At 48.8% G+C, this 25,006-nt stretch overlaps 1 protein-coding gene across 5 annotated transcripts; it reads right to left on the reverse strand.

Annotated features, from left to right (window-relative positions):
* Nucleotides 1-1,110: 1,110 nt before the first annotated feature.
* On the reverse strand, nt 1,111-25,006 carry LOC133351853 (spermatogenesis-associated protein 6-like). 5 transcript variants are annotated; one of them, XM_061567419.1, is made up of 14 exons: nt 24,402-24,756; nt 24,147-24,323; nt 20,267-20,404; nt 18,931-18,979; nt 16,802-16,843; nt 15,370-15,467; nt 13,954-14,043; nt 11,323-11,652; nt 10,300-10,393; nt 8,512-8,558; nt 7,534-7,706; nt 3,372-3,474; nt 1,894-1,994; nt 1,111-1,599 (listed from the first exon to the last, which is right to left on the reverse strand). In XM_061567419.1, the coding sequence occupies exons 2-14, from the start codon at nt 24,195-24,197 to the stop codon at nt 1,389-1,391; spliced, it is 1,527 nt and encodes a 508-aa protein (XP_061423403.1). In that variant the 5' UTR covers nt 24,198-24,323; nt 24,402-24,756; the 3' UTR covers nt 1,111-1,388. The 5 variants fall into 5 exon arrangements, with proteins under 5 accessions (XP_061423403.1, XP_061423406.1, XP_061423404.1 ...); XM_061567422.1 differs by lacking the exons at nt 24,147-24,323; nt 24,402-24,756 and adding an exon at nt 24,791-25,006; XM_061567420.1 differs by having other exon boundaries at nt 24,174-24,759.

The raw sequence follows: 25,006 nt of genomic DNA on the forward strand, positions 1-25,006 counted from the left end.
AATAAACGCCCCGTTGAAATAACATAAAAAGGCTTACAAGTGCTCGTTAATTTTCGGCAATTGTACTTGCACACAACATTAACACCTTTCTGACGACACGTAACACTTTGGTCGGAATGCATTTATATCTGTGCGCTTCAAATATTCTCTCTTTTGGTTCTTTAAAAGCCTCTTGCATTGTTGGAAATAGCCCACAAGCCGACCGTGTGCTTGGTCCTGGTACTGTGTGTTTGGTGCATGGTGTCAATGTGTGAGCAGGGCTGTTGGTGAGTAGCGTTGTTGGGCGAGTGGCGGAGAGGTGTTCGGAGATGGGTAAGAGGCTTTGAATGCTGGAGAGTGCATGAGAGGGGAAAAGTATGTGGATGGTTTGGATAAAACACCTTAACGGTTTACCTTCGTTTACACTTTGCAAACAACCGAACGAGGCCACTCGGCTTTCTTTTGTGCAACAAACCAGTGGCAATCAGGAGAGTTGCGAACAGAGCTGTGGGGTGGAACGGGAGAGCGAAAGAGATGCCCAGCTTTGAGACCGGGTCATTGGAGGCGTTCTGTGCGTGTGGTTGTTGGGACCGCGTAAATTAAGGACGGACGTGCAGGTAAACATCGAGGCCAGGCGAGTATCGAATACAGGTACACGGAGGCGGTCGGCACCGAGTCGTGCGGAAGAAATGGGTTGGCAAAGGTACCGTGAAACGGTGAGTAAATTAGAAAGCACGTGGTGGCACAGTGGCATTGAGATAATGTGATCTTGAATACTTAATTGTGAAAATTTGTATCCGAGAGAGCCTCACCGAGTTGAGACTTTTTCAGGATGGTCCTACATTGGAATGTTTATCCAATTAATTTTAAATACTGTGGCACGTTGTGGGAAGAAATAGTTGTTGAAAAAAGCACTCGCATAATGGTGCCAGGGGAGGAATGGGTTAATACTCAAAGGTATGCACGGAGGTCTTCACAAACTCCACTTGCTGTCCTGCTATCAGACCACCTTACAGCCTCACCGGGTTTGGTTAGTTTGACAGATCTTTACGAGATCCACTTACCCTTGCCTCCCCATGTGCTGGATTGGAGGCATACCGACGCCACCACCACCACCACCACTCCCAGACAAAAGTGCCACGGTCATCGACGCAGTGAAGATTAAAATAAAAAAAAGATATATACAAATAAAATGTTTTACCGAGTATTTGTAGCGGACTAATAGCAGCAGCCCATACAGAGAGGTATTCTGAATGTGGTGTGCCATGTGCGGAAATATTTTACTGGGTCACCAACCCAGCTGCTACGAAGCCCCGGTGGTGGCACCACGATACGGCTACAGGATCCGTCTTGTTGCCGGTTCGGTTGGGGAGGTCCCCCCCGTGTCTTCGTCCTCGCCGCTCGCTCCATCACATCGAAGCGGCCGCCGCCGTCACAGGCCCGGCCTTCGCGTCACGGTAAAGATCGCGGTAAACGCGCCCCATCTCCTGGTGGAGCGAGGCGCGGTGAGGCTCCGCAGCTCGCAGCGAATTGGCACGCGACCGCCACAGCTCGAGCCACTCGGCGCCATCGCAGCCGGTGGCGGACGCAGCCTTCGCCTCCGACGAGTCGGCACCACCGCTGAAGATGACGACGATGGGAAAAGGGCGGTAAGGAGAGAGGAGTGAGTACCGGGAGAGAGGGGAATGAGTGAGGCAGGGAAAGAGTGAGGCAGGGAGAGAGAGTCGTGAGAGAGAGAGAGGAGTGAAGATATGAGATCGGGCGTATTCCGGGTGATTGTCAATAAACCTCCCGTACAAAATAGATGTAATGTTAACACGGGCACTGAGCCACACAGCAGTGCCGTTGCTAAATGTCCGAATTCGGGCCCCAGTCGTGGGTGACAACACAACAAGAGGAAACGTAAAACGTCACCTGCTGCTTCTTGCAAGCGAGAGTCTGTGGAGTGCCCGCGCAGCTGATCCCACGCAATGGCTCTTCTCCTCCCCCACCTCGTCATCCTCTCCACCCGAGCCCTTTCAATAGGAAACATATGAAACACTATTAGCACCCTTGCAAAAGTCAAAGTCGCAGAGTGTCTCCAGTAAAACAAAAAGAGCTTGGGGTGGTGGCCCTTAAGCCAGTGGTGGACATTCCCCATCCACATGACGAGGATCAGCTGCAATGTGCAAACATTGCTACTGGGGAGACAAAGGTGGCCGGGCGTGGTGTTGGCCACCCAACCCCTCGTGTGCAGTGCTGGTTTTTCACAAGTGCTCGCTAACAGCACTTGCCCCAAGTCTGATTAGCACCTCCGATCATCACGGTTGGCCACGTACGCTGCAACAGAAGTTCAACATGCACGCGTGCAACAGTCGGTAAGGTTATATGGGGGCTCTTTGTAACGGCAGTCCTTGAAGGTCCAAGTGTCGACTGTGCAACAGCTGCAAACATCTGGCAAAAGAAAGCTGTGGCGAGGTGTGGTGACATCAAAGGCAGTTGTGGCCTTGACGTAAAAGTTAGCGGTGGGGCACAAAGGGAACCAGTCGCAAGGTTTTACAAAGAAATTTCGCCGTTCAGGGTCGAAGGGAGCGTTACCCGCGTCACGAATGACAAAGGTCTGGTTTTGAGTCGAAATACGTTCCTTTGAACAAGATATTGTGCAGCTCAAATTTATTTAGGAAGAGCCTTACCGGTTAACATCTTTCCCAATGAAAGTGGGATGCTCATAATCAGAATCATACTCTTAGGTTTTTCGGTAAAGTCACCTAAGAGTATGAATCCTTGCAGTCACGAAAGCTTCAAATCTAGAAAACATAATCAGAATCTTTATTTATACTGGAGGAATCTGATGAGCACTTTTCCACAGATGTCCATGTCAAAAGCTCCGAGCCAGTACCGCTAATATTCTGGGTTTGATTCTGGGCCTCAAGTGTTTCAGAAACCAGCATTATCTAGCAGCATTTTACCAATGGTTGTCCATTGGATATACTATGCCCCAACACAGGAATGTGCAATTTCCTCTACCGGATTGAAGGTGAGTGTACCCACCCCCTATAGCTCATTTCAGTAGAAATACTCGTTAATCCTATATAATAATAGTTTAGACTTGTAACATGGCACCGGTGTGCTGTACTAGTAACGAATTGGCATGTTCTGTTTACGTGACAAACCTTACTAATTGGCTGTGTCGGGTGGTGGCGGGTTTCACGACACATTTTTATATTTACGCCATCTAACCCAAAAAACCTACGTTATGGAAAAAACGTTTCCTATGCATGTTGAACGTAAACTATTCGCAACATCTGTGTGAGCCACCAACCCTAAAACTAAAGGAACATGTGGGAAGGTGATGGGGACAATGGGAAGGGAGAGGTGTGTGATGGTGGTGGTGGAGGGAGGGAGCGACTCACGAAGTGCAGTGTGCGGCGAGCTCTGTTGGATTTCAGCAGCCCCTTCACGCGCTTGTGCACGAGCTCCCACGAATCGATGCTCCACGAGGGATCGCATCGGCAGCTGGGGAGGCGTGAAGAGAGGGAGGGACAAAGACAAAGATCCACCGTATATCCTTAACAGACTGTTGGGGCAAGTGCTGTTATCGAGCAGCGATGACGGCCGGGAGGGCACACGAGGGGGTGAGTGGCCAGCACCACGCCCGTCTGCCTTTGTCTCCCTCGGGGCGATGTTTACGCATCGCACAAGGTACTCATTTTAGGCCGAGTCGACCTAGGGGAGGCTGAGGACCGGCTCAGATAATCGTCTTAAAGCTGAAGACTTAAAGCTTAAAAGCAATTGCCAAATAAATCATTGTAGTTGTGGGGGTCATGGGAATGAGGCACAACAATGATAGGTGGAGGGAACCTTGGTGTGGCAATGAGGAATTAATGATTGACAGCAAGACAGCTTGACTTGTACCAAATGAGGGCTCGACGGAGACTTATTGTAGGTATTGACCCATGATGAACTGTGTTAACTTTGCTCGGTGTCTGTTAGCAAAACATTACCAATCGATCAATCGATCTGCATTTTACGTGCCAATATCGCCCTCAAGAAAGTGAGCGTCGGTGAGCGTTACAGCAGGATGGGAACTGTACGGGAGGGCGTAGAGCTAACAGGGATAAAAAAACGAAACCCGTCACGACCTCAGTGGCGAACGCCGACCGAGTAAATTGCAATCGCGCGCAAAATAAAGTGCAACCGCACGCAACGAATATCACGAGAAAAGTAGGTAGTAAATAAAATAAAAAATTTCCCCCTTCAATTTTTTTCATTTAATGGTAGACCACGGGATTTAGCGCGCTTGCTCGACGCGTTTCGGACGGACGTCCCATTAATGATTGACAGTTGCATGAGAAAGCCATAGAAATGCTCTGCACAGGGGTCAAGACTGAGGAGGCTGGGTGGTTTAAACTCAACTTATTTGTTTTTAACAAGTAGAGCTCACTGGGCTATGTTACTCTCTTTCAGACGCGACCTGGCTATCACAAATGGTGGCTCAACGAAGTGGCTTATCACGTGGAAATTTATAGCAGCCAACCACTCTGAACGCACGTCGATTCTAAATGTGGAAGTAAAAACCGGAGGACTGGGAGAAAAATCCACGCAACCACGGAGAGCGAACACGCAAACTCCAAATATACACCAGTCGTCAGGGTTGGGATCGAACCCACGACCTCCTGTATATCAGGCGAGGCAGTTAACATCTCGCCACCAGATTTCTCGTATGTATGTTGAACTTCTTTCGCACCGTACGTAGCCAACCGTGCTAATCGGAGATCGGAGATCGGGGGGGGGGGCAACAAACTGTGAGTTGATGGTCCAAGCCCGGTCAAACAATACAAACAAGACCTGGACATTGGCAATTAGCTCCTGAACATATTGCCATTAACAAGAACAGAACAGAACATTTGTTCACGTACTTGATTCAGACTCATTCGGCTCTGAAGTCAAAGTCTTTTAAAAAATCAGATGACTGACAAGCACTGGACCACATGACAAGGAACACCGACCGCATGGATGAACAGTGCCGAGAGAAAAGGTGCTCTATAAACATACAACAAGATAAGAAATTCGATTTGAGAACACTGCAAGTGACTCAACTTCTGTCGTGTAAATCTGGTCCCACGCTGACACAGCGTGACGGCGCGCTGAATCGGAGACGTTGTGGAAGCACGTCTCGGTGTTTTAAGACGCGGGCTCAAGAACAGGGCTGAAATATCGTCACGTTGCAAAAAAAGACACTGCGAGTTCGCTCTTAAGAGTCAGACAATTCTTTCCCCCCCCCCCCTGCTCCCCCTCTCCTTTTTAGACGCACATCCTCTCCCCTCTGCGATGATCCCTACCGACTGGGACGGTGGGCCCCCTCCTACCCTTAGGCTACCCTCCCGCCCCCACTCCCCACGCCCCCCCCCCCCCCCACCTATCAGATGGTACAGCTGCATTGGGAGTATCCCGCGTAAAATGTCGGGTCGATAGAGTCTCGCGATGAGCTGTAACGGGCCTGCGTTTTGTTTCAATAGCAAAACAAAAAAACAAAGTCAGAAAATCCTTCCAGCCATTGGCTACAAAAATGCGCAACGCCAGGCGTGGGTCCAACCTCATCCGTGAAATCCTTTCGTCAGTGGAAGACTACGGGTTTTCAGCTTCCACTTTTTTTGGAGGATTTAAATTCTTTGAACTTCTCCTGTGATGACCGAAAATGCCGATCCTGAAACTTGATGCCTCCTGCTCCAGCTGGCGTATCGACTTATAGAGTGGTGGTGCAGCGGTTAGCGCACTTCACTACAATCCTGGCGACGTACGTCCAATTCCCAAGCACAGGAGGACTTGTGGCAAGTGCTAATGTGGACCTGTCGTGGTGGTCCTCCCCTAGGTTCGCTCAGCCGTCAATACACGGTGCGGCTTTTCAGCACGAGGGAGACAAAGGTTTTGTGACAGGGTGGTGATCGCACCAACCCTCATATGCTGTGCTGGTCTTAATAGGTGCTCCGCTACCTGCACTTGCCGCCAGCGAACACGTGTTTATAATCATGCCTGTAGTAGTGGTAGGAACCTCCTGGTTACACCAGCCCACAGGGGATTATTGTGTCCGTCCGTTGTGAAACCGAAAATGGGAGGGGTGGGGCTGGGTGGAGAGGGGAGGGTGGGAAGGGGCTGGGTGGGGAGGGGCTGGGTGGGGAGGGGAGGGTGGGGCTGGGTGGAGAGGGGAGGGTGGGGAGGGGCTGGGTGGGGAGGGGAGGGTGGGGAGGGGCTGGGTGGGGAGGGTGGTGCTGGGTGGGGGGTGGGAGGGGTGGGGCTGGGTGGGGAGGGTGGGGCTGGGTGGGGGGGTGGGAGGGGTGGAGCTGGGTGGAGAGGGGCTGGTCACCCCGTGGTGCCCTTATCAAACTCAACGTTTAACCTACTCACGCCGGCTTGTGCCCGCCCTCACAGTCGGCCATATTTGCGGAATACACCACGCCGCCGTTGACCCTGGCCATTGACCGAGCAACCCAACGTTCCTACCAGCTCCCTCCGCAGGAATGTGTAATCATAATTGGCTCCATAAAAGCATATACAATGCGGTAAGAATAGGAAGTTTGCCCTCTAGTGGGCAAACGTGAATAGTGCTCAATGTGAAACGGAGGCTCTTTTTCATCAGCTAAGGACATTTGAGATTCATTGCCTATTTGCAAGGTGATACTTGGGTAAACCTATGAACAGTGATGTGGATCTTGACGATGATGATGATGCCGTTCACGATGACCCGAGTGTCGATGCAATTACTTCCCGATACTGAGTGTTACCACCTCTTCCACTATAAACAACAGCCGGATACGTTTCTCAGTCAGCCGAGGTCAGAGGTTAAGGGTCAGCGACCTGCAGCTCCGGAGCCGCATGCGGCTCTTCACGGATTGCTTCGTGGCGTACCTGCATGTACCGTATGTACCGTATGTACAGTATTCACGTGCATTGCGGCTCTTGAAATATTGAGTTTTGTACCGAATTCGAAAAAAAAAATGGATCTTGTTATGTTTTGTTGCTGACCCCCTGGCCAAGGTCTATATATAATAACAAAAAAAACTATTACTGTGATAAAGTTCCACACCCGTGCTGGACCGCCACTAGATGCCGCTAATGAGATCAGCTCCAGGGGGTCATTTGTGGCCTCCTCTTCCACGCCGGCCAGACGTTTCGGAAGAGGCGAGAGTACCCACACTTTACCCCACCACCGACTGACCGCGGTGGCGAACTGATTCATACCAGTTGGGTGGACAGAGGTGGAATTTAAAACCAACTTGTCCCATTGATTCAACGGCGGCCTGGGAGCTCAAAACCCGTCGACCTCTGGATTGCAAGTGCAAGCGTGCTGACCGCTACACCGTCGTGGCAGCATCATCCCATTCCCGTGAGTGAATACGAAAAATGTTCAGTACCTCCATTTAGCACCTCCGATTAGCACTGTTCGCTACATACGGGATGAAAGAAGTTTAACGTACACATATACGGGACAAACACTATGAGCCACGGGCTTCTGTGGCATCCACCGTACATCTGCTGCTGAACAACGACGAACGGGCGAGTACGGACGATGCCCACCTGCTGTCCGCCGTGTGGGGATCGCGGTGTCCCCGTGGCGTCCGGAGGGAACCCCCCCGCACCTCGCCGCCACCACCGCCGCCCTCCTCCTGCCCCCGTCCCCTCGTCGGGGTCCGGCCCCACGAGACCCTCGCGGCCGCCGCCGCCTCCGGACGGCGCCGCCGGCCCTCACTCTGCAAGCGCGGGACACGTCACGTCACGGACCGGTCTTCTAGCACGGAGGGACGATCGGCCCGGTGTCTATCCAGGTTCAACTGAACTTTTGATTTTTCAGAAGCGACCTGGCCACAAATAGCTCAACTCAGAACTATATATTATTATTTTTTTACCACCAGGTAAGGCCCACTGAGCTATGTAGCTCTTTTTGTAAAGTGACCTGGCCACAAATGAGTGGCTTATCATGTGGAAATTTATAGCAGCCCAATACTCTAAACGAACGTCGATTTTGAATGTGGAGGAAAAACCGGAGGACCCGGGAGAAAAATCCACACGACCACGGGGAGAGAGACATGCAAACTCAAAATATACAGCAGGCGTCAGGGTTGGGATTGAACCCACGACCTGCTGCGTACCAGGCGAGGTAGTTAACATCTCCTCGCCACCGTGGTGCTATATGCAGGCCTCCTCACTGTGTTGGTCAAATGATTTCGCGGGCCTTATACGGCTCGCAGGCCGGACGTTCCCCACCCCTACTGTACATCAACACCAGCCGTAGGAAGGAGAACGGCAGGTGGGTGAACGAGGAGCCATCACCGTGTCAGGTATTATCCTCCGCTCACGCTAGCCTTGGCTGGGAATCGAACTCGGTTGGCCGGGTTCACGGCGGCAGCGCACTAACCACTGCGCCACCGCTCCGCCGCACATGCAGCAGGAGTGACAAAGGCTAACGGCACTGCAAGTAAGTGAGAGCCTACTTGCTGTGCTGCCCCCCCCCCCCCCCTGCAGAGAGGGCCTGCTCATTGGGAGGATTTTCGTTACCTGAGACGCGTCTCGACTCGGTCTGTAGCTGCCACGGAGGGAAGTGTCTGCAGCAGCAGAAGAGTAAACAAACAGCACGTTGCGACAAAAATTAGTGACGAAACGACGAAACGTGTAACGAAAAAAAACTAACGATTGGACCAACGATCCGCTTGCCGGGAAGGCTTTTCACAACAACGGCGTCCAGTGAGCACGATTGGGACTTCGTCAACAAATCGATCAAATTGAATTCTCGCGCTCATGACACACGTGTAAAGATAGGCAAATGTGAGAATGATTCACGATTTATGAAAACGATATTCGAACGCTGCTTTTAAGGCTAACAGCACGAATGAGACGGAATAATGTATTGAACTTCTTTCGCACAGCACATAGCCAACCATGCTAATCAGAGGTGCGGGGGAAGGAAAACAAACTAAACACAACAATCTGTTCTAGAGAATTGAGATTTAAATCTAGATTTAAAAGTGCATAGCTTCAGTGGCTTCCGAATATAGGAAGAGCATTCCAGAGAGCCGCAGAAGCACATCTGAAAGCACGTGATGCAGTGACCGTCTTTATTCAAGAAGACGTTTTTGTTTAGGATTCTAAGGATTTTGTTCAATTGTGGGGTACCACGGTGGCTAGGAGATGTTAACTCCCTCTCCTGGTATGCAGGAAGGTCATGGGTTCGATCCCAACCCTGACGCCTGTATTTGTGGAGTTTGCATGTTCTCCCTGTGGTCACGTGGATTTTTCTCCGGCTCCTCCGGTTTTTCCCTCTACATTTAGAATCAACGTCACGCATTTAGAGTATTTGGCTGCTATAAATTTCCACATAAGCCACTTTGTTGAGCAATCATTTGTGGCCAGGTTGCTTCTGAAAAAGTGCTATATATCTCAGTGGGCCTTACCTGGTGGTAAAACAAAAATTAGTAAAGTCATGTAGAAGGGAAATAATAAAATAATAAATATAAACAATAACATTTCTCACGACGTTTCGACTGCAACACAAGCAATCATCATCAGGTGTGAAATCCACAGCAAGAAATTTTGAAAAAAAAATTCTACGTGACTTTACCGAAAGAACCAAGAATATGAATCCCTGCAGTCAGGAAAGCCTTAAATAAAAAAATATAAACAAAAATAGTTCATAGTTCTTTGCACCAGTGGTTCTCACTGGCCAATGTCGCCTCTTCTTGCCATGACGTCTCCTGCCCCAAGCCCGCTTACTTTTCTTAACAGTCGATAAGTCAATCGCTAACTTGCATTTGCTCTCTGATCCACGAGTCCCTCCCTCTGTCTCTCGGTGTAACTGCAAGCGTGCTCCTCTCCACGCCTCTTTGTGCGCTTGCATATTTTGTTACACGTCAAAGTTTAACAGCCCTAAGCACACGGCAAAGCTAAATAGATGCTAAAACAAGAGAGTTGGCAGCCATGTCTGGAGTTACAGATTCAAATGCCTAGATAATAATACTTTAAAAGATTACCACTTTAAGTAATGTAATGTGTAAAATATCCAAGCCTAAACATAAAAGATAAACAAATCACGTGAAGCAATCCCCCTCCTTAACCTCGTTCCGCTTCTCTCTCAAAGCCTCACCTCTTCTCTGTTGCCTATTCTCCCCCCCCCATCAATTTCTCCCCCCCTCCCCTTTCCCAACACCTCCTACTGACTCTCTGTGACACATTATTCATGCCTTGCACACACCCTTCATATAATTAGTGTATACCTTAGTTTTATTAATTACGTTAAGCGCTTTGGTCAAAGGCGCTCCACGAATATATAAAATAAATAAGATTCCGTACCGTCCAGGATTTGCGAGCGTGGGGAGTGGGAAGTTTGCAGCGCGCGTTCCACTGCGGGGGACTTTGGCGGAGTGGTTTTTGCCAAACCGTCCACCTGCACACAACAAGGGGTTTTTACATAATCAGATGTCACCTTTTAACTACGTTGCCCCGAGGTCTAAAAACCGATACGGCTGGAGACGGACATTCTTTAACGTGCAACGCCTCTCTTTTTTTTTTTATCTCTCGGTTGTTCAAAGTGAAAGATAACGTGTCGAGTGTGTACAGATATTTGAATGTTTGGAGCGCGATTTATTGCTGATGTCTGACCGGTTACCTCGATGCTAAATATACGACCGAGTGGAATTGCATGTTGTGAGCACAAAGCCAGATAGCGGGTCAACTTGACCTGTAACCCTCTCGAAGTGACAGAAGTGTAATAAACAACTTGAAACCTGGCTGAAAACATCTTAAAATAAAAACCCAACATAGCCGTACCCTCCTGAAAAAGGGTGCTTGGATTCAGTGTGGCTTTCCCGGATAAATGAAGGATGTATTATTGTTATAGCACGGCCTCTCCTCTGCGGTTGTGCAGTGGTTAGCACGCTGCACTACCAACCCGGCGACACGAGTTCCATTCCCACTCACGGCCGATAAAAGCCTGAGAATATATGAACCAGTCCTGGGCATCCCCTAGGTCGAATCAGCCTCGAATTAATAGTTTGTGCGGTGTATAAACATCGCAAACTCGGAAACACAAAAGCGCCCGGGCGTGGTGCTGGTCACCTATCGCCTGGTGTAGGTACGTTGAACTTCTTTCACACCGTATGTAGCCAACCGTGCTAATCGGAGGTTTGCACGGTTGACACGAGTTTAGCAAGGTCGGTGTCGACCTTCATAGGTGCTCGCTAACCGCACTTATCCCATCGTTATGTGAAAGGCTATACGGGGGATCTTTGTCTTTGTCGCCGCCAAAGGTACCTGACGGCCCTAGTCACATCCCTCCTGCCCCTCCAGAGTGAGTTGTCCCCGTTCGCGACTCACTCGCCGCACAACGAACGCGGGTGGGTCCCTGAGCGGCGACGCAAAGTGCCACGGCCCGAGGCCCAGGTGGGGCATCCTCTGGCTTCCTCCTCCTCCACCTCCTCCTCCCCGTCCCGCCGCTCCTCTGCCGCCCGTTGGGCAGCTGCCGAAGCCGGCCGATCGCTCGCACATCCGCCGCTCGGTGTAGGGAGAAGGGCAGCGAGCGCGCCACGCCTCCGTGGGCTCGCGGTAACCGGGGCTCTGCGCTCGCCGAGTGCCGGGATTCGGTGGCGCCGCTGGTGACGACCACGACGGCGGTGGCGACGAGCGGCCTGTCGACCAGTCCTGTGCCTTTAAGGGGCGCCAGGTTAGGGTTAGACCGGGGATCGGCAACCAAAAATCACAAGAGCCATTTTTTTCGAATTCGGGAAAACTATACTCTTAGGTTTTTCGGTAAAGTCACGTTGGTATAAAATAAATAAAAAAAGTAAATAATAAAAATAATAGAACAAATAATATAAATAAAATAATAAATCGCGACGTTTCGGAGGCAACACAAGCTTCCGTCTAGATTTATTATTTTATTTCTATAATTTTTGATATTATTTTTATTATTTGTTACCTACGTGACTTTACCGAAAAAACCTAAGAGTATGAATTCTTGCAGTCACGAAAGCTTCAAATCGGGAAAACTACTTGATGTTTGCAAGAGCCGCAATGCACGTGAATGCGAGACGGTGGTCCTTAATAAATGACGTCACGAAGCAGTCGTTGAAGAGCCGCATGTGGCTCCGGAGCCGCAGGTTACCGACCTCCGGGTTATCGTGATTGCAAGCTTGCAACTATTCCATTCGGAACTCTCTCACGGCTATCAGTGTAACATCCCGTGTTCGGAGGAATGGCTCCCGGAAGGTGACGCCACAGAACTACTTCTGAAGTCGCTTCAATTTGACTCTCTGTCGATTTTAGTCACACGTTTTATACGACCTGTAAAACGGTGTTCATCACATGTCAAGCTCAAATGTTGAATTCTCGGAAATGGAATAGAAGCTGAATTAAGTGACAGATTAAGTTAAGCTTGTAGTTTTCCCCCAGTCATTAGTGGCCAGGCCGAGACGTTCAACTTGATGCACTGGAGTTTGACTACGAGCAGTGGCTGAAACCTGGAGTTGAACCCAGAATCCCAGCGGTGTGTAGGACGCAGAGCCTTGTTGGGGACCACCAATTCAAAAGAGTGAAAGTTTGACGCCTTATTATTTCAGACATCGGCAGGACAAAAAAAAGATGCCTGTATACCAGCTTTGTCCTTGTTAGGAATCATCAGCACTACATTGCCTCCTCTTCTTGGTTCTTTCGGTAAATTCACGTAGAAGGGAAATAATAAAATAATAAACATAAAACATAATAAAATACAATTCTCACATTGTGAAAAATAAAACATAATAAAATACAATTCTCACATTGTGAGAATTGTATTTTATTATGCTTGATTTTTATTATTTTATTATTTCCCTTCTACGTGACTTTACCGAAAGAACCAAGAAGATGAATCTCTGCAGTCACGAAAGCTTTAAATCGAAAATTACATTGCCTCCTGTTGCCTCGTGCATTGGGGGCCTTTGTGTTGTTAAGTCGTCCATTGTCACGGTAAGGTTGCCAAGGTGTCAAGATGTTGACTACCTCGCCCGGTATACGAGGGTTCGATCCCGACCCTAACACCTGCTGTATGTTTGGAATTTGCATGTTCTCCCTGTGGTGGCGTGGATCTTTCTCTGGGACCTCTGGTTTTTCCCCTCCACATTTAGAAACGTGCGTTTAAGAGTATTTCGCTGCTATCAATTTCCACATGATAAGCCACTTCGTTGAGCTATCATTTGTGGCCACGTCGCTTCTGAAAAAGAGCTACATAGCTCAGTGGGCCTCACCTAGTAGAATAAAAAAAATAAGGTCAATTTAGCCTCTTTTGGGTTGGTGGTCTAAGACAGGGCTGCTTGCGTTGTGGTTGCTATTGCTGCACGTGGCTGCCTGTAATCCAGCAGCGACGGTTGGTGGATCACCGCACACAGAGATGATGTTGTGAAACTCCCTTGAAGTGGGCAGAGGAGGTGCCATACCCTGGCTCACCAGCAGAAGGCAGAACAGGGAGGGGACTCATTACCCGTCTGTTTCCCTCTGTACGGGGATAGAGTGTTGCCCAAACTGCGCGCGTGGATTGCCACCGGGTGCTCCGGTTACCTCCCGCACGTGTAATAAACACCGCGTCACTTGGCTGAAAACATCTTGAAATAATAACCCAGAGTAGCCGGACCCTCCTGCTTGGATTTAATGTGGTTTTCCTTGATAAATGAGTAATTTATTATAATTATTGTTACAGCATGGCCTGCATACAGGCCAACCTGAACGCAGCCATCCTAACTGACACGGCATCACTACAGGATTAGTTTAACACATTTTTAGCAATCGCTGCATATGGTTAACGCGATATATAAATTACCATTATTTATCCAGGTGAGAACATTCCCCCTATCACGACTATTTTTGATTATTTTCTCATCATATTTTACAAAAAGCATTGGGGGGGGGGGGCGAGGTAGGATCAGAGTGCCGGTCAGAGGCTGCGCCGTTTCCGGCCGTCTCATTTGTGCCGCTCACCGCTGCTGAGCCCGTTTCCCTCTGTGTGCCGTCCCTGCGAGACTCCACGACAAGAACGCGGGCAGAGAAGTCCAGCCTGGGAGAGAGGCCCTGACAGACCCAACACAGCGAGAGACAAACGTGCGACAGCGCGAGCGTAAGATGGCATGCAGCAAGTTGGCATGGTACAGCTAGTGCATCTACCAGTCGTCGCAGTCAGCGAACTCACGGCACCTGGGTCTGTCCCGTGACCTCCTGTCAGCGAGCCTTCGACACTTCACGTGGCCTCAAAGTACACCTGGCCTGGCACAGGCGTCGTGGTCACATCACTGTCACTTAGTGGCGAATGGCGGGTATTGGTATATTGGTAGGTGTGTGGAGCAACAGAGCAGCGGCTAGCACGCTGCGCTATGAACCCAGCGACCCCGAGTTCGATTCCTGCTCACGGCCACCCATACCAGTGACGATTATATCAACCGGTCCTGGGCCTCTCTTAGATCGACTCAGGCTCAAATGAGTACCTGACGCGGTGTGTAAAATCATCGCCACTGGGGAGAAAAAGGTGGTCGGGTGTGGTACTGGCCACCCCCCCCTACCCCCTCCGTGTGCCGTGTCAGCCTTCATAGGTGCTCGCTAACAGCACTTGCCTCAATAGTCGGTTACGGCTATACGGGTGGTCTTTGCCTTTGTATGCATGTTGAACTTCTTTCGCACCGTACGTAGCCAACCATGCGAATCAGAGGTGCGGGGGAAGGACAACTAAACACATAAAGCAGTTCAAAAATGAGCATGAGACGTCACCCGTTATGATGTCGTCACCTTGGCCGGCAAGGTAAATACTTCGAGCGCTGGGTTTCTGCCACCAGCACCTCCGATTGGCTACGTACGGTGCCAAAGAAGTTTAACGTACATACATACACCCTTTGAATTGTTTTTATTCCCCCCCTCCCCCCCCACGAGGGCGAGTCCCCGTTGGCAACGCGAATCTATCCGAGACGCGTTTCTATCGTTTCATCATCACGAGCGTTGTCACACTTTTGTGTCCGATTATTTTGCAGCCTTAGTTGTAAAGTGTTAATAATGTACACCTTGATTTAATCTCATCTATCTCTCATGTCACTTTCACATCACTCAAACGGTTTCTCTCGTCTATAGCCCTTTCATCCCTACATCTTGTTTATCTCACTTTCTTCCCGTTAATCTGTATCTCTAGGTCTCCGCAAGCCACGTCTCTTGGGGGGGGGGGGGGGGAGGGAGCAGGGGGGGGGAGGTGAACAGTAGTGCGGCGGGCCAGTCTAGGCCACCAGTTAAAGTGGACATCTCTGATAAAGAGCCTTATAGCTCATCGGATTCCTTCAGTATAAATATTCGGATTCTGAAGAGCCCTGGAACTTGGAAGAGGGTCTTCCTATTGGCACACACGTGACTGCGTCTCACCGAGAACTCTGCTGATCTGGTCATGAGCACCTCACGGAGAGGCCCAGGGACGAGCAGCGACGACGCGGCCTCTGTGTACGTCGCCAGAGTCTCGCCGGCTACACAAGTGTAGTGGGTTCACAAGCGACAGAGACGGTGTAGTCGAAGCACACTATTTATTATAACTTTACACTCGGCACAGGGCAACGTATACAACACTTGAAGGGGTAACGGCACCTTCACCCGTACTGGACTGGGATACACCCCTAGGCTATCTGCCTAACTGTTCTGCTCCCAGGTCCTCCGCTAAGGGTGCTAGGGGATGCTATCTGACCTGGCCCTGGTCAAGGCGCAGGTCACGAGACCCGGCCAGCCAGACCCGGCTTTTAGAAGAACATCGGCTCTGAGGCTCTGGGGTCACACCGCTGGCTTGCTCTGCCCGGTCCTGAGAAGGACGGTGAGTCAGAGGAGTTCCAGGGCCTATCTGCCGGTCTTCAGTCTTCACTGGTTCTTCGCTCCTTAGCTTCCCAACACTGTTCCCCGAGCCCTCTTGCTCCCCGCCTTTAATACCAATTTGCCACCGAGGGGTGGGGCTGTGTGGGATCCCAGCATCCCCCCACAGCCCCCCAGGGTGGTAACCGTTTGCGGACGTGGATGTGGACACCCCTATGTGCTTGTCCGTTTCCCTCCCATAACACCCCTACACAAGCACAAACTATATGAGTAGGGCGCCGCCGTGGAGAAATGTTAACTGCCTCGCCTGTTATACAGGAGGTCGTGGGTTTGATCCCGACCCTGACGCCTGCTGTATATTTGGAGTTCGCACATCTCTCTCCCCGTGGTCACGTGGATTTTTTTCCAGGTCCTCTGGTTTCTCCCTCCACATTTAGAAACATACGTTTACAGTATTTGGCTGCTAGAAATGTTCACGTGATAAGCCACTTTATTGGGCTATCATTTATGGTCTGTTTGCTTCTCAAAAATAGCTAAATAGCTCAGTGGGCTTTACCTGGTCAAATACAAATAATGTAATAGTTTTTAGTTCCCAACGGAAACTAGAGGTCTCGCTCCGACAGCACAGACTGGGCTAGAGTCCAGTCAAACAGGCCATCATGGGCAATGGCGGTGATGCCTGCACCATCTGACAGCAAGACTGAAACACTAATGTGACACCGTAAATAGAATAGATGGTAATAACAATCATTTACCGCCCTGTGTCAATCCACTGCTGGATGAAGGCCTGTCCCAAGCGGTGTTCAATCATGGGGGTTTGTTTGACCATACTTCACCACGGCGGCCAGTGCGGGTCGGCGAAGCGTCGGAGCCCAGGAGCGGTTCGTCACTGGACGTCAGCCGCGACCGAGACTCTGGCTACATACTGCGGTGCGGCAACCACATTTCCCACCGTTCGACCATAACCGGAACGCAAGAGAAACCCCAAGAGCCGTCTTACCTGGGGGGCAAAGTTGAACCAGCTCAAACGTGATGTCCTCGGCTGGAAAGGGCGACAGGGCATGGGATCAGGCTCAAAAGAATAACAAAACAACAGGCATTGTAACTATTAATACGACATTTCTGCACCTTAAAATGGGTCTCCTGCCCTCAATCAAAAGTCAAATCGTCTCCCCGCTCAAGTGAACGAACAACAACTAATTCACAGCCACAACTTGCTTTAATATTTATATTTGAAGCTATATATTGTACATACGGTCTGTTCTCCTATAACGCCGCATGTTATTTTCATAACGCGAATTGGATATAACGCGACCGAGTGAACAAAACTACGTCGTGCGAGTAGGAATAAGTGGTCGTATGGTTGCCTCGACATAGCAGCACACAATGCGGGATACTGCTGGATGCTTCTAGATGCTACCCACGCGCCTCAGTCTTTGTTCAGCCTGTGTACGCGGACTGTGGCTTGTCCTATATTATTTACTATTTATTAGAATGCGAATTTTCCATAACGCGATGTTCTTCAGGAATGCAACTACTGCGTTAGAGGAGAACAGACTATATATATATATTTTTTTCTCATTGTAATTTTTTTACATTTTTATGCTCAAGACTATTAATGTGATGGTGCTATGAGAAGCAGATGTGCCAGAAAGGCACAACTTGTTTTTAGCGAAAATTGAATTGACTTGACAGTGCAGTTCATCTCCAATGATTAGTGGAAATGCCACATTCCTATGGCAAGGGCCAGTCTCCACAAGGCACTCACGGTTGACTTCCCAAACAAGACGCAATCAATGTATTGGCCGGAGAGACGGTGGTCAGGTGCCGTGTCCACCCAACAAACGGCGACCTGAGCTTGCAAGCTGCTTGTGCATGCAGCACCCCTGGCAAAGCACCACCAACTTAATCACGTAAACTAACCTACAGCCCTTTTGTGTGTCCACCAATAGTTTGAACGTCTCCCCCGTGCCATGTCGGTTATTGGGGTCGTTTGACCACACCTTACCCCCACTGGTCAGTACGGGCCTGTGAAGGAGGGGGCTGTAAAGTTGAATCTCGTGTAACGTGAAACACAGCGAGTCCAGCTGGTAACTTTAATGTGATCTAATGTAAAAATTAATCTGATGAAAACCGTGCAAAGTGAGGAATTACTGCTATCGAATCACATTTGCACTGTAATATCAGCCAGCGGTCATCCCATGGCGGGGATGACCGCTGGCGGCCACGTACTGTACCGTTCCGCGTACTGTATCATTCTGCATACTGTACCATTCCGCATACTGTATAGCACCGAATACTGTACCATTCCGCGTAATGTACCGTACCACGCACTATCATCCCACATACTGTATCGTACCGCATACTGTATAATTCTGCGTACTGTACCATTCCGCGTACTGTATAGCACAGAATACTGTACCATTCCGCGTAATGTACCGTACCACGTACTGTATCATCCCACAGTGTATCGTACCACATACTGTATAATTCTGCATACTGTACCGTACTGCGTACTCTATCATTCCGCCTACAGTATTACCGTACCGCTCAGCCACGCGGCTCAAGAAAGTTGTTCGTCGGTTGACCGCTCAGAAACCGCATTGTAACGGTGCGTGTTCCGCATTGTTTGAAAAGTGTTCCCTCATAGGAGTAGCGTGTTGTAGGAAACACGCGTTGCGTGAACACGTATTAAGTGAGGACTTACCCTGCGAGGTTAAAATGTTAAACTCTATTAGAGCCGATTTAAAGCTTTCGTGACTGCAAGGATTCATCTTCTTGGTTCTTTCAGTAAAGTCACGTAGAAGAGAAATAATAAAATAATAAAAATAAAACATAATAAAATACAATTCTCACGACGTTTCGGCCACAACGCAAGCAGCCGTCCTCAGGTGAAGAACAGGTCTGTCGGAAAGAAAGCGTCTGAATGACTGAATGACGCTGTCTTTCCGACAGACCTGTTCTTCACCTGAGGAATGCTGCTTGCGTTGTGGCCGAAACGTCGTGAGAATTGTATTTTATAATGTTAAATGTTATTAATTCATTATTTCCCTTCTACGTGACTTTACTGAAAGAACCAAGAAGATCTATTAGAGCCCCCACACGTGTGGTCTTGTGGAGATTACAAACCTTCAAATAAATCCGTGAGGTCTTCCAAGTCATCAACTCCTTCCAAGACCTGTGGCAATGTGAGACAACAACAAGAATAAACACATTGTTAATACGATTACTTTTTGACGTAAATTACGGAAGCCCTCAACACTTGCGTGAGTAAGCAAAGGAGCTCTATTTGTATTTGCTAAGAAGCGCAATTTAATTTGAATCCGTCAGCCTTTGGGCCTTCTTTCAGATACTCGTACAGGCATGCACAGTAATTATTCACGTAAACACACACAAAACAGGCATGCTTACATACATACATTCAAACAGTATTTAAACACACACGTGTATAAACACATGCACAGGTACACACGCAATACTGGCACAGAGTATTCCCTCATTATTCGCGAGCGATACGTTCCGGAGATCCTTGCAAATAGCAAACTTTGCGGATAATAATATTGGCCTATGAAAACCTGTTTTTATGAATGACCTTAAATAAATACCTAAATAGGCTATTAAATACATGAAAATGATCTCATCACTTTCTTTCTCTCTCGATGCAGTCGAGTTCCAGATGCAATTCGTGGATAGCCAAAATCATGGATAGCAAGTTCGTGAATAACGAGTGAATACCGTACATAGACACAAAAACATTATTGCGCAAGTGTTTGTCACATGATACTTTGCTGATCTCGTGAAGAAACATACACCATGATGTGACCTCCAGTCATCCTTGCAGCGGCCTTTGGCTCGCCATCGAATAAAGGCGTTCACAGCATCACGCGCTTTCAGATGCGCTTCTGCGGCCGTTTGGAGCGCTCTCCCTTTCGATATTAGGAAACCACTGGACACTATGCACTGTTAAAACTAATTTCCTAAAAAAAATGCTTTGTGTTAGTTTCCTGTCCTTCTCGATTTTCAGATTTTTTTTCGGATCGATAAAAATAGCTTGACCACAAAGCTCACTTTCTATGCCTGCTGTTCAGTTTTTATATTTTTGCTAGTGCTGTTCCCCGCATATAACGGGAGTTATACGAGGGGAACGGGACATCCGCCCAGGTTATTTCGAGGCCTCCTCCCGCAGGTGATTAGCACGGTTGACTACGTAAGGTGGGAAAAAAGTTCAACAAACACACACCCCCATTTTTTTACTTTCCTTCCCCTCCCCTGCAAATGCGCTACTCCCGACTGTCATCCCTACGATGGTCGTGCTTCCAGCAGGCCCCCTTTTTTAAGGGGTGTTTCGCCCCGAAACGTTACGCGTTCATGACCTGTGCTTCCCTCCCAGACGCTTTATTTGTTGGGTTCTTGAACAATAAAAACAGATAATGACAAGGTGTCCTCTCGTGCCTTCCCTTCTCACCTTACACACGTGCAGCGTCTGTCGGAAGAGCAGTGGGAAGCCGGGCTCGATGGCCCGGGTCTTGGCATAGCATCCGAGCACGCAGACGCTCATGTAGACGCGCTCGCTCCCTATGAGCACTGCGCCAGGGCATGTCACCTGCACACGCGGGCAAGCCGCTGCTAAGTTAAGACATTTTCTTAACAAGGAGATTCATGAATATGCACGGTTTACGGAACACTTTCTAACATGTGTCTGTCCTCGAAAGTATTTAAAAGCGATGATAAAAATTCTGTCCCAAGTCGCACAATGAGATTGTGTCAGCCGGTGCACGAGGTTGAAATTGGCAAGTCAAATAATGATGCATGTATGAGGTGACCCCGTGGCTTAGAGGTCAGCATAGAGCCTGCACCGTTACAATTCTGGGTTCAAATCCGGGCGGCCACCTGAGCTGGATTTTCAAGTCCCTGAGCAGCAGCTATTCTCAATCAGATGACCAACTACTGTATTAAACACACCTCATACTCACTTAGCTTGGCTGAAGTCAAGCACCAGATCATTCAAATACCGGCCTGACTGCCATTCGACAATCTGAGCTGAATGTATGAGAGAACGTTACACTCCCACCACACTAATTAGCTTTTGTCACTTTGGTGAACCCAGGTCACCTCCCGAGTTCTCACCCGGTTAAGTAACAAAATAAACTTGCAACTCGAGCATCCGAACTGTGGAGCGTATTCTCTGCTCCAGCGGTCGGGCCTGCACCAACGCATCAGCGAAATCGCCGCGCTTGCTTCGCGATGTTCCAAGAGACCAGAATAAAGACCACACCGCTCTCAAGTCGCGATGATTCGTGGTGCAGTTTGATGAAACGTGGCCAAATTTACTCGAGTGATTTATTTTACGAGAAAACAGGTTCGTACTGAATATTTTGCTACATTGTATTTATTCAAGTTCAATTTCGAAGCTGATTTTGTTTAAAGGGGGGTGAGAATTCTAGAGACTAGGATGAGTTTCGTTTTCAATTGGGACCCGGGGTCACAGGCGTGACCTTTACAAGATTATGGATGGATGTTTAGTCTTACCCTAATTGGTTGTTATGCGTTCATAATTTTGCGGGAATTTTTTGCCATGTTAAACCATTGTACAATGTGCTTGCGAGATGTGATCCGTGAACAAACGCAAACATATTCTTGGAAAACTTTCTTGCTGTGGATTTCACACCTGATGATGATTGCTTGTGTTGCAATCGAAACGTCGTAAGAATTGTATTGTTTTATATTTGTATTATTTTATTGTTTCCCTTCTACGTGACTTTACCAAAAGCACCAAGAATATGAATCCCTACAGTCACGAAAGCTTTAAATCGAAATTTAAACGCAAAATTTTTAAATGGTATTTAATTGAACGTGCGCCCTGTTGTGCAACGGAAAAAAAATAATGCCAGGAGTTTATCTGCATAATTATCGCAGTGCAGGGTGACCAACTTTGCATTAATCTTTGTCAATATACCACAGCATGGACCAAAGTCCACACGGTGCATTGATTATTGCTCTCCACTTGGTTCGGTACTCGAAAAGCACGTTTAAAGTTAATGATTTATATTGCTGTTATTATTATTTTAGGCAAGATACAAGTTCGTATTCATGGTGTGTACAATGTACGGGCACAGAGACCACATCCACATCCAACCCAGAGTCAGACTGTGCACGCTGGTAAATGTCACATGCGTGACATGAAAAACGCTGCATTGATTCGAGTTACGGTCGTGATGTATAAACATTGTAATGGGTGTAGTAGTAGGTTTTTACCCTTTTAAACTGGTACAAAACAAAACTGACTCTGATAATGATAATAATATGCACTGTCCTTGAAGTTGATTGGTCCACACCCAAGACGGCTTTCTTTAGAGCAGTGCATATTATTATCATTATCAGAGTTGCTTCTTTTTGTTTGCATTTTTTGACTACTTGTGTTGTGGTTATTGCAAACATGATGCCTTGTATAAAGGTGTCAGTTTCGTACCAGTTTAAAAGGGTAAAAAACCTACTACTATATTTTGCCACTGGTAAAAGAGATCTCATATTGTAATGGGTGGTCCAAATGTCCCGTGACCCACATTTAATTCTCTTAAAACGTACATTCCCCCCTCTATAAAAAAAATAACGTTTATTTAAAGCAGAAGTGAATATTGCTAAGGAAACAACAACAACAACAAAACATTGTTCACCGTCAATGAATTGAGGGGGGTTGTCACCAGACATCTGGACCACCTCTGGACATTATATACATGCAATCGCACGCAATACGTTCCTGTACAGACGACCACATTGTACACCGACACTTAAACATCGTCGCCACATTGTCAAAAGGTCTCGCTTATTGCGTCTATATTCAAGGTGCACTCAAATCGGCGCTTTGCACCTCCACAGCAGTAAGTACAGGTTGGTCCAGATGTCTTGTGACCCCCCCATGAATAGACACCAATCACTTTGTATAGTGTATGCATCTCCGTTTCTAATAAATCTTACTTCACAAACATTACATTTTAGATAATTAAATGGGGAGGGGGGGGGGGTCACAGCACATCTGGACCATGCATGTATGTGCATTAACCCCGTGCGATGTAAAGTTGGTGGTGCAGCTGGGCATGGTGGTACAGTACACACGGCATGGTGGTACAGTACTCACGGCATGGTGGTACAGTACTCACGGCATGGTGGTACAGTACACACGGCATGGTGGTACAGTACTCACGGCATGGTGGTACAGTACTCACGGCATGGTGGTACAGTACTCGCGGCATGGTGGTACAGTACACACGGCATGGTGGTACAGTACTCGCGGCATGGTGGTACAGTACACACGGCATGATGGTACAGTACTCACGGCATGGTGGTACAGTACACACGGCATGGTGGTACAGTACACACGGCATGGTGGTACAGTACTCACGGCATGGTGGTACAGTACTCACGGCATGGTGGTACAGTACTCACGGCATGGTGGTACAGTACTCGCGGCATGGTGGTACAGTACTCACGGCATGGTGGTACAGTACTCACGGCATGATGGTACAGTACTCACGGCATGGCGGTACAGTACTCACGGCATGGTGGTACAGTACACACGGCATGGTGGTACAGTACTCGCGGCATGGTGGTACAGTACTCACGGCATGGTGGTACAGTACACACGGCATGGTGGTACAGTACACACGGCATGGTGGTACAGTACTCACGGCATGGTGGTACAGTACTCACGGCATGGTGGTACAGTACTCACGGCATGGTGGTACAGTACTCGCGGCATGGTGGTACAGTACACACGGCATGGTGGTACAGTACACACGGCATGGTGGTACAGTACTCACGGCATGGTGGTACAGTACTCACGGCATGGTGGTACAGTACACACGGCATGGTGGTACAGTACACACGGCATGGTGGTACAGTACACGCGGCATGATGGTACAGTACTCGCGGCATGGTGGTACAGTACACACGGCATGATGGTACAGTACTCACGGCATGGTGGTACAGTACACACGGCATGGTGGTACAGTACACACGGCATGGTGGTACAGTACTCGCGGCATGGTGGTACAGTACTCACGGCATGGTGGTACAGTACTCACGGCATGGTGGTACAGTACACACGGCATGGTGGTACAGTACACACGGCATGGTGGTACAGTACACACGGCATGGTGGTACAGTACTCGCGGCATGGTGGTACAGTACACACGGCATGATGGTACAGTACTCACGGCATGGTGGTACAGTACACACGGCATGGTGGTACAGTACACACGGCATGGTGGTACAGTACTCACGGCATGGTGGTACAGTACTCACGGCATGGTGGTACAGTACTCACGGCATGGTGGTACAGTACTCACGGCATGGACGGTCACATCCACAGACACCTTCAGAGGCGTCTTCCGCGGCATCTTGTCTCGTGTAACAACACCAACAACCACCACCAACAACAACCACCAACAACAACCACCGACAACAACAAACACCGCCAACAATAACACCAACAACCACCACCAACTACCAACAACTACCACCACCTACAACAACCACCGCCAACAATAACAACCACCACCAACTACCAACAACTACCACCAACTACCAACAACTACCACCACCTACAACAACCACCACCAACAATAACAACCACCACCAACTACCAACAACTACCACCACCTACAACAACCACCACCAACAATAACAACCACCACCAACTACCACCACCTACCACCAACAACCACCACCAACAATAACACCAACTACCAACAACAACCAACTACCACCACCTACAACAACCACCACCAACAACAACCAACAACAATAACACCACCAACTACCACCTACAACAACCACTACCAACAATACAACCAACAACCACCACCAACTACCACCACCACCAACAACTCCCCCTTCCTTGGCTACAGACTGTTGTGCGACTAGCACCTATCAATATTTAAAAGATAACAAACACCGCCCCCCCCTACCCCGTACATAGCCCGCGACTGACTGTCGTGTGCAGGCCAGCACTGTGTGGGTGGCCAGCACCACCACCCACGGCCGCCTTTGTCTCCCCAACGACGATGTTAGACTGCGCAGCGAGCGTATCACAAGGCACACGAACAGCGTGCCCAGACAAAAGATAAAATCCCTGACGACCGCGTCGCAGCCCCTCGACAACGCAACGTTGAATCAACACAACAGCGCTTACAAACAGAAACCCCAA

The sequence above is a fragment of the Lethenteron reissneri genome, chromosome 39 (genome assembly GCF_015708825.2).
Source record: "Lethenteron reissneri isolate LAM-NWPU_2019-01 chromosome 39, ASM1570882v1, whole genome shotgun sequence".
Lineage (NCBI taxonomy): Eukaryota > Metazoa > Chordata > Hyperoartia > Petromyzontiformes > Petromyzontidae > Lethenteron > Lethenteron reissneri.

Excerpts from the sequence above, each read along its gene's own strand:
- LOC133351853 (XM_061567419.1), bottom strand. The coding sequence starts at position 24,197 with ATGCCGCGGAAGACGCCTCTGAAGGTGTCTGTGGATGTGACCGTCCAT. Across the intron at positions 18,980-20,266 it reads AGACGCTGCACGTGTGTAAG|GTCTTGGAAGGAGTTGATGA; the intron begins GTGAGAAGGGAA and ends ACATTGCCACAG. Across the intron at positions 3,475-7,533 it reads CCCCACACGGCGGACAGCAG|CTGCCGATGCGATCCCTCGT; the intron begins GTGGGCATCGTC and ends ACGCCTCCCCAG.